The sequence below is a fragment of the Sorex araneus genome, chromosome 7, assembly GCF_027595985.1.
Source record: "Sorex araneus isolate mSorAra2 chromosome 7, mSorAra2.pri, whole genome shotgun sequence".
Lineage (NCBI taxonomy): Eukaryota > Metazoa > Chordata > Mammalia > Eulipotyphla > Soricidae > Sorex > Sorex araneus.
The window spans coordinates 34,741,748-34,751,607 of NC_073308.1; the positions used below are offsets into that span (position 1 = coordinate 34,741,748).

At 59.7% G+C, this 9,860-nt stretch overlaps 1 protein-coding gene across 1 annotated transcript; it reads right to left on the reverse strand.

Annotated features, from left to right (window-relative positions):
- Nucleotides 1-1,105: 1,105 nt before the first annotated feature.
- PHLDA3 (pleckstrin homology like domain family A member 3) lies at nucleotides 1,106-4,320 on the reverse strand. Its single transcript, XM_004610023.2, has 2 exons — nucleotides 3,612-4,320; nucleotides 1,106-1,718 (listed from the first exon to the last, which is right to left on the reverse strand). Exon 1 carries the CDS (start codon nucleotides 4,024-4,026, stop codon nucleotides 3,652-3,654), a length of 375 nt encoding a protein of 124 aa, XP_004610080.1. The 5' UTR covers nucleotides 4,027-4,320; the 3' UTR covers nucleotides 1,106-1,718; nucleotides 3,612-3,651.
- Between the last annotated feature and the right edge of the window lie 5,540 nt (nucleotides 4,321-9,860).

Here is a 9,860-nt window from a genome sequence, read left to right on the forward strand (position 1 = left end):
GGAATGTTCCAGATTTCCCACGGGGTATCACCCTTTCTGGGACACACTGCTCCAGAGGACCCCAGGTTTCCCTGGCACCGAGGGGCAGGGAACAGGAAGGCTTATCTGCGCAGGATGGCATTCTCCCAGGAGCGGGCACACGGCCTAATGAGATAATAAGAGCTATTTGTAAACATTCCTTCCTAATTGGTAAATTCTTTTTTTTTTCCCCCCTGGGGGCCTCCCAAGTGCTACTCAGGGGCCCCGAGAACAATTTTCAACCAAACAGGGCTGCTGGTTCAGTGAAGGGTCTGAAGCCGCAAGGCTGCGTGGGCCCTGTGGTGTTGGGATCCCTGGGCTACCCCTCCAGTGTGGGGGGCCTCCAGCAAGGTTTGGGGGACCATGTGGTTCCAGAACAGAAACCAGGCTGGGCGCATGCTAGGCAGGTGCCCTACCCATCGTGCTGTTTCCAGGCGTTTCTAACATACACTCTCAGTCATGGGCGAGACAGGGTTCCTGAGGGAGAGGCGCGAGGCCTGGGGTCTGGGACAGAGGACACGGGGGCTTAAAAGTGGGTGACAGGAGGAATCGGATGGCACACTGAGCAGGCTAGAAACACAAAGAGGGTCGTGGAGCCATGTCAAATTGCTGACACGGGCACCCAGCCTTGCCTCCTTCCAGAGCATCCGAGCCAGCCAGAGAGGGGTGCATGGCTGACCCAGATGAGGCCAGGGTGGGGGTGGCCAGATTCCTAGCTCCTGAGTAACTCCGGGCAGCTTACTCCTGCTCCCCAGGGATGCAGGCCTGCCCGCCTCGCAGCAGAGCAGAGAGGCCAGACACCTGCAGGAAGCGGGAGGCCCCAGCCATAAGGGGACTCCTCCCGTGGCAGCCACGCCCAGCCCAGCCCAGCCCAGCATCCTTCCCCAGCCCAGGCCTCCACACACCCCAAGTGGCCAGGTACGCCCTCGTCCAGACCATGTCCCCGCCCCTTCTTTCCAAGGGTCACAAAAACTTTGTTTTCTGGGGGTGGTGGCGTCTCCCCTCCCAAGCAGGCTGGTGATTTCAGGATGGGCCGGGCAGGGAGAGCGACGTCTGTCAGACAAAGAAACTCACGCAGCAAACGGTGTGGTCACTGCCCTTGGCAGGGGACTTCATTCGGGGCTAGGCATGAAATGGTAACGGCCAACCCCCACCCACCCACCTCCAGGCCTAGCACTGCAGGGGCGGGGAAGGGGGCAGGAGGCGGGGAAAGAGTGTGCAAAGACAGGGCCCGCATGGCTGGGGGTCCCAGAAAGACCGAAGCAGCAGGAGACCCCCAAATGTGGGCATGAGGCCCACCAGCTCCCCCACACCACAGTGAGTCCAGAAGGGGGTGGCGGGGGTCCCGGGGTGCTTCCTCCTCTTGCTCCCAGGCTGGCCTCCTGAGTCCCCAGGCCTCTGCCGGACATGGCACCGAGCCCGGGATGAACCACAGTCCGCAGGATAGACGGCAGCCTGCCCGGGCAAGGGCATGGGGATGCCAACTCCCTCCACGGCCCATGAGGCCAGGCCCTGAGCTGGGCACATCCCGAGAGTCTGGGAGTCGCCGGGGGCTGAATCTTCATCCTCAGCCCCTCACAGCCTTCGGCCCTTCTCTCCAGGCTCTGTCTACTCCTCCAGCTCCAGCGCCGCCTCCGCGTGTCCACAGCCTCCGCTGTGCCCGACAGTTAGGGCCCCGCGTGCCCAAGGGGACTGGAAAGCTGCAAGAAAGAGCAGCAGTGAGAGCGGGCAGTGGGAAGGAGACTCCAGCGCAAGCCCAGTGCTCGCCCATCTCCCCACCTCGGGACAAACACGGAAGAGCATTGGCCAACACATCAGTCAAGGGGGGGCGGCTTCCTCCCAAACGCCCCATGGCTTGCTCTCAAGGTGTGGGGGGGTTTCTCAGCCCAGGCCCCCTCACTCTGCCAGACAGCAGTAACTCTGGGGCTTAGGGAGGCTCTATGTGGGGGCTACTCCTTTCTCTGCTCCCCCCTCCCCGCTTTCCTCCCCTTCGTAGCCTTGCTCAGCTTTTCACACAAACGTGGGGCTTGCACACATCGGGCTGCTCTCCGGCATGGCACATTTGAGGTGCAGGACATGCGCGCGCATGCACGCATACACACACACACATGCACACACACACGTGTTCACACACACGCATGCACACACACATACACACACGCACGCATACACACATACACACACGCGCATACACACATACACACACACACACGCACACACACACACACACTGGCTCTGCCCTAGGAGTGGCACGCCCTGTGGGGTGCCAGATGTCCTTGCTGGCAGAGCTGTGGAGCCATGCTCAGTGCACATGGGCAGCACAGAGGGCTGAATCCTCTCGTGGCTGGTTCTGTCTCATTGAGGCATCTCCGGGGTGAAGGTGGGGGGAGTACAAGGCACTGCCAGGCAGGGTGGGTGAGGCAGTGTGGGAGCTGGGGGCGGGGGGGGGGCCGGCGGGTGGAGAGGTAACCCCACATGGCACAGCCCCACAGGAGGCGTGGTATTAGGGAAGAGGGCATAGGGCTGGGAGCCAGGGCTTCGAGGTTCTATTCCTGTCCCTCCCCTGGGCCTTCGTGCTCACAAATCCACCCTCTGCCCCCTGCCCTGGTACTCAGGGAGGCTGAAGGTCCCCCTAGTACCCAACCCTGACCCCCATCCTGCACCCATCCGCCCACCCCGTCAGGGCTCCAGCTCCACTGCCCACTTCTCCAGGAGGCCCAGCTGGCACTGGCTGGCACTCAGGGCCAGGCAGGCAGCCCACCTCCCTTGGCATCAGCAGCCTGGCCACTGGCCAGGCCTGACCACCCTCCAGCACCCCTGCTCTGCCAACAGCTCAGCCGAAGGCCTAAACTCACAGTGAAGAATGGACAGAGGCGCCCCTGGGCCCAGCCAAGCCCTCTGGCGGAGCCCCAGGGTGGGGGAGACAGGGGAGGGGTCTTGGTCCTATTTCCTCTCCATCCCCCCCCACCTTCCTTACCCTCCCCACCCTCCCCCGGAGCTGAGAGCAGCTGCAAATTGACTTAGTTCCAGGAGCAAAGGTCCCTAGGACAATGTCCCTCCTAGCAGGATGGCCAAGTCTCAGCCATGTTCGAGTAAGTCCAGGAGCTGGGCCCGGTGGGGGTAGAGGCCCAGACACAGGAGACCATGTGCCAGCCAGCTTCCACTGGAGTCAGAGCAGACCCACCTGGCTAGGGGAGGCCAGTCCATCCACGTACTCCCCAAGCCCGGGTCACCACAGCCTGGTACCCCAAGGGAAAGTTCTTTTCTTGGCCCTGGATCTATCCCCCAACCTGCGCCCCCCCCCCCAAGCTCAGATACCCAAAGTCTGAGTTGCTGCTGGTCCCAAGCTGGCCCGATTTTGTTCTTTTTTTTTTTTTTCGGGGGGTGCTCAGGGATTGCTCCTGGCTCTGCACTAGGGAATTACTCTACTGGGGACAGTACGTGAACCCACATCAGCCACATGCCAGGCAAGTGCCCAACCCACTGCACTATCTCTCCAGCCCCAGGTGGCCCGGATTTGAAGGAGCACATCAAGGCTGTGGGTGGCTCTGGAGGGGAAAAAAGTGGGGGGGGACTCAGGGCCCCAGCCTTACCCAATGTTGCTGGCCGCCGGGCTCATGGACCCCTGGAAGCCTAGGTCAGGAGTGAGTCTTGGCACAGGTTCTGCCGCAAGCCCACAAACCGGAGGGCTTGCTTGTTCTTGAACTTGACCAAGCCCAGGGTGATCTGGGCGTTCCAGCCCGGGTCCTCGAGGGGGCAGCGGAAGTCGATCTCGCCGCCATCCTCCGTCACCAGCGTGAAGTAGATGTGGCGTCCGGTGCTCTCCACGCATTCCACGGCCCTGATGCGCGCGAAGCTGAGCTCCTTGGGCCGGCCGCCCGTGCCCTTGGCCTCGAAGAGCTGCAGCCCGTGCTCGGTGAGCACGCAGCGCTTGCGCTTCCAGAGCTGCAGCAGCCCGCCGCTGCGCTTCTCCAGCACGCCCTCCTTGAGCACCGTGGCCGCCGTCATGGGCGCCCCGAGGTCCCGGGAACGCAGCGGCAGGCTGCCCGGGGCCGCTGCCCGTGCTAGCGGGCCCACCCGCGGCCCGCGACCCCGCTGTCCTCCGGGACCCCGCGCCCCGCCCGCTGCCCCGCTGCGCCCGCCGCTCGCTGCCCGGCGCGAGAGCCCCGCTGCCCGCTGCCCGCTCGCTCGCTCGCTGCCCTGGGCTCGGTGTGCGCGCTGGGCGGCAGCTCGCGGGATGTGCCCTTACATGTTCCGCCGCTCGCCTGCTGCGCCGCCCGCCCGCCCGCCCCGCATTCCTGCCCCGGCCGGCCCTCCCCTCCTTTCCCCTCCCCTCCCCTCCCCTCCCCTCCGCAACGCGCACCCGCCCGGGCAGGGCCCGGGAGGCGGGGCCGCGACTCGTCACCCGCTGCAGGCGCCGCGCCGCGGGCGGGGAGGCTGGCACTGCCAGGGCGCACCTTTCCCAACAGCCCCGGCCTCCTGGCCTGCCATCGGCCGCTGCTGGGAACCGCGGCGGCGGCGGCTCCTTAGGGCTCGGACGCGAGGGGGGCAGGGGAGGGGGACACCTCCTAGAAGTGGGGTGAGCTCTCCCGCGGTCGCGCTGTGCCACCCGTTAGGACTTGCACGGTGGGCTCAGAGCGCTGTTGGATGCTTCCCAGGCCACGGAAGCCCTGCCCTGCCCTCCCGGCTCTCCTCCCCCACTCCCCAAGTCTCTGCCCCTGGTTCCTAGCTCGGCCCGCTTCGCTTGGGCATTGTGCAATGTGAGAAATACTGAGGACGATATTGGAGTCAGGGCGTGGGGGAAGAAGGGGTCAAACCTCCCTGGGGTTGTTCCGCCCTGGACAGATGTCAGTGTCGGGCCCAAGAGGGGAACCACAGCCAGCTGCTCTACCCCCCATCCAGTGGGAAAGAGAAGGCGGGATCCTACGGAGGCCTGGAGATGCTCTTGGCACCACTTGCAGACACCCCTGGCTCAGGCCCAGGGCACCCGCTACCTGGAGAGTGAGCCCCTCACCGCTCCTCCTCCTGGTCCTCCCCAGACTCTGAGCCCGTGAGAAGGCAGCCCCACCCCCTTCTCTGCTTCCAGGGCCTTCCGGGAGAGGCTTCAGCTCTGCAGCACTGAGCCGACCTCAGCTCCCTCCCCCATGGCCATGCCCTGGCCACCCTGTGTAAGTTTACTCTCCTCCTCCCATCCCCTGCTTGTCCAGGGGGCCTGCAGTTTTCCTCTCTGGGAGTGACTGGGATCAAATAAGTCAAATAACTCTGGTGAGCCGGCCTGGACAGGGCCTGCCAGTACCGAGTCTCGGTGCCGGCTCCCCTCCTCCTCCACGGTGATCGTCTTTAGAGAAGAATGGGAACCCCCAGACTGAGCCGGCTCCGGACCACGGCTCTCCTAAGCCTGAATTCCGCCCCCATCATGGTCAGCTTCTTCAGGCCCACAGATTCTCAAGGGCCTATTCATGGACATGTTAATAATAGATTATTATGGGAATAATGATACGTAATAATACCAGTAATAAGACCTCTTTGTACCCACACCCTGTGTTTCCAGTCTCCTGCCCAGTGGTGCAGACAGCCTAGCGGGCACAAGAAGGGGCCTGTGTGGCCAGCAGAAGTGCCCTCCCTGCCACATGCATGAAGGACAAGGCAGCCCGCACCTCTCCCGCCAGGCCACGGGGAGCACAGACCCAAAGTGTCCCTCCAGGAGAGGGCTGGGCAGCGACGCCCAGAAGGAATCCCTGGAGCCCCACGGTGGGGAAGCTGGGTTCCACAACCCTGCTAGGGACCCCCAGGACCTTAACCTGTCTTGCTATTTATACTCTAGGCAGGACTCTCCCGGGCACCAACCAGGCACAGCCCCACTTAACCCAAAGTGCTCCATGGCAGAGGCGGGGCCTAGCCAGGCTCTACTCTTGAGTCTCTCAGCTCCTTCGTTCCTCCTCTCGCCTTCCTGCCCCTGCGTCTCCCTGCTGTCCCCTCCACTCCAGCCTCATTCCCAATTGGTCCTTAGACCCCGCAGAGCCCTGTCTGTTGGTCTGGAGTCTCAGGATAGACAGGCATGACTTATACTACTTCAGTGCTCATTTTGCTCAGGAGAAAGATGAGATCAGAGAGGTCCAGCAACATGGATGAGGTCACAGAGCCCTGTGAATGGCAAGGCTGGGATGAGCGTGCGGATGGCTAAGAGGACTCAGCATCTTTTTTTTTTTTAATTTTTTTGCTTTATTTTGAGTCATACCTGGCGAAGCACAGGGGCTACTTCTGGCTCTACACTCAGGAATTACTCCTGGCCATGCTCAGGGGACCATATGGGATGCTGGGAATCGAACCCCAGTCGGCCGCATGCAAGGCAAACGCCCTACCCGCTGTGCTATTGCTCCAGCCCCGAGGACTCAGCATTTTTTAAAAACTGTTATTATTGACCTAGAGGCACACGCAGCTGTGCCTGGGCTGGAAGCTGGGGCCTCGTGCATGTAAGATGTGAGGGGACACTCGAACCACATCCCTGCCTGCTCTGGGATCTTTAGGTGATGCCACATTGCCTCTGCAGAAGCATTTGAGCCCACAGAGGTCCTAGGAGGTGCCTCCCCAGCATCCTCTCCTCTCCGTGTTACTGGCGGGAGGGGTACCAGGCTTCTGGATCTGGCAAAAGGAAGAGAAGATGAACTGGCAAGGGAAGTGGGTGAAGAAGTCACTGGAGGAAGTCAGAAGGACAGCGTCTATTCTAGAAGAGTAAACATCTAGTTCCCAGCACCCCATCTCCCCTGTGGCCCTGGAACGGTGGCAGTTCTGGCCTTCCGTCTCATGCCCCGGGGTCCGGGGTGATGATTCATTCAGAACCTTTCCCCAGGATTGGCATCTCGCCTGGCAGCCCCATCTGGGAGAGACTTGGGCCCGGATTGAATTACTTGGGCCATCCCAGAATGCAGGGGCTGGTGCTGGCGTGACCTTCTTGCCAGGTCACCCTACACCACTCCTGGGAATGGATGTGTCCAATGTGGCCTTTTTGGGGCAATTGGCTGGGACCCTGGGGGTGCTGACTTCTCAGGGACGTGTTGACTCCACGTGGAAGGCCTGGACAGAATGTGCCCAGGGAGCAGCCTGGGGCCGGCGCCTCCCTCCCTCTCCCCAGTGGGAAGCTGAGCTGCGCTCGCTCGGTCCTTCCAAGCTCTACAGGACAGTATGCCCCAGGGGAGCACGCGCTCGCATCCCTGCTTCTGCCTCCTGCAACATATACTTAGCCCGGTGTGAAAGTCTGTTGTGTGGGCATGGAGTATCAGACTCAGTCGATAGAAAAACCGTGAGCATAGGAGATCATTTAATCACCGTCATGAAATGTATATTGACATGGCCCCCAAAAGTCTTTGAGTGGGGTCACCTCTAAGCAGTGCCTGGAGGGGAGTCAGGGCTTGCTAAGGTTCCTGTATTCCCAAGGCTACAGCCAGAGATGTGCTACTGGGAGGGCCGGAGCCCGTGTGGTGCTGGGCATCAAGCTCAGGGCCCACCACGTGTATCCTACTACTGAGGCATCTCCTCAAAATGATTTGGGGTCTTGGTTTGGGGGCCACATTCGGCACTGCTCAGAGATTACGCCTGCCTCTGCACTCAGAAATTACTCCTGGTGGGGCTGGAGCAATAGCACAGTAGGGAGGGCATTTGCCTTGCACGCGGCCGACCCGGGTTCAACTCCCAGCATCCCATATGGTCCCCTGAGCACTGCCAGGAGTAATTCCTGAGTACAGGGCCAGGAGAACCCCCTGAGCATTGCTGGATGTGACCCCCCCCCAAAAAAAAGAAATTACTCCTGGTGGAGCACCATATGGGGTGTCCAGGTTGGCCACATGCAAGGCAAGCGTCCTTCCCATTCTCCAGCCCTCCCCCAAAATGTGTAAGTTGAACAAAGGAGAAGGGTGTGGCTCCTTGGGTACGTGATGCACAGAGCCTTCACGAGTTCCTCTCAGGAAAGCGAGAGGGAGTGGGCTGCAGGCCTGCTCTTGTTTGGGGTCACATGGCTTCCCATGACTCCCCGCCACCACACCATCCTCTTTCTTCCCCCTCCCCACCTCCCACTCCTGGCCATCCCAACAATGAGGCAAAGCTCCCTCCACCGAGCCTTGCTCACCACTCAGTTCCTTCCCTCACCTCCTTCTGTGTACCTCTGCAGTCAGCTACCCGGTAAGCCCCACTCTGCCACCCTGTCTAACCCTGCCCCGTCCATCACACTCACACCTGCTGGGCCCCTTGCTCCCCTGACCTTTCACAGGGACACATCCGACTGTCTGGAATTCTTGACATACTTCTGGTCTATTCATCTCTCTCTTCTCTCGGAGGCCTCCAAGGTCCTGGCGTGGCTGCCCCAGGAGCTCCCGCAGCAGGAATGCTGCCCCACATGACACGGCGGGTCCTCCACAAATAGAGCGAAAGATGTGACTTCAATGGAAATGCAACCTTCGAAACTTGGGAGGCAGCAGCAGGCCAGGGATGCAATGTAGGTGCTCGCTCGGCAGGTAAGAGGTTCCATCTCTGGCACCCTCTGGGCTCACAGAGTTTTCTCAGAAAATATGAGAACAGGGCCGGAGCGATAGTACAATGGGTAGGATGGCTGTCTTGCTGGCAACTGACATTTCCCAGTACCCCTAACAGTCCTCCCATTGGACCCAGGAGTGAGCCCTGAGCACAGAGCCAGGAGTAAGTCCTGAGCCTGCTGAGTGTGCAGGCTCCAAAGATAAAATAAATAAATATATCTGAAAATACCTGCGTTGGCAGAGTGGCAGAGCATGTGTTTTACAGCCAGAAGGCCCTGGGTTCTATCCCCTGAACCATAACAACAAAATATGGGCAGTTAGGAAAGGATAAAGCCATCATTTTCCCGCCTTTCATTATGAGGAGTCACAATAAATGCCAGCTAGAGTTAATGGACTCATAAAGACAAGTCTGTCATTTAAAATAATAGCGAAGGGAAAAACACTGCGGTAATGATAACCATTCCGTGATCTCGGGGATCTGGGGGAGTGATGAAACGATTCTGTAACGGTGGCTGCCTGATATGATAAGGTGCATTTGTCAAGTGGTACAGAAGTAACCCCCAGCACCAGGATGGAGCTCAGACTTGGGCTGCTGGGAATCGGAAATGGGGGCCTTGCTCATTCATGGCAGCAAACGGAACCCCAGTCCTGAACACACACACATAGACACACACACAGACACACACAGACACAGAGAGACACACACACACACAGACACACAGACACACACACATACACACACACACACACACACACTCAGAGAGAGAGAGAGAGAGAACCAGGGGCTGGGAATTGCTGCAAAATTTGCTGTTTTTCTCTAAGTCCAAAACTTTCTAATAATCAAGTTTACTGACTAAAAAGCAAAATGTTATGTGAGCAGAAGTTCCTCCGGGGGAGAAAGGGAAGAGGAGACTTTCTCCTGTTCATCCTTCGTTGCGGCCTGGCTTTTGTGCTTTCCTGCCTACCTAGGCCTGTCTTGCTTTCCTTAAATATCTAGTTACGGAGCTGGGGAAATAATCCCAAGTTAAGGTACTAGCCTCGCAGCTGCTGGTTCAAATCCCAGCACCCATATGGTCCCCCATGCACTGCCAGGGTAGGCCTGGGCACCACCAAACATGGCCCCTGAGCACAAGTGGCCTCTGAGCAGAGACCCTGGTGTGGCCCCTGAGTATAGCGCCAGTCACGGTCCCTGAGAACCGTTGAGTGTGGTCCAAACGTCCTCCAAAGTATCTTTTTACATGGACACTACACAAATGTTTGACACAGCAAATCAGTTAAAATTAACAAAACGTGGGGCTGGAGCAATAGCACAGCGGG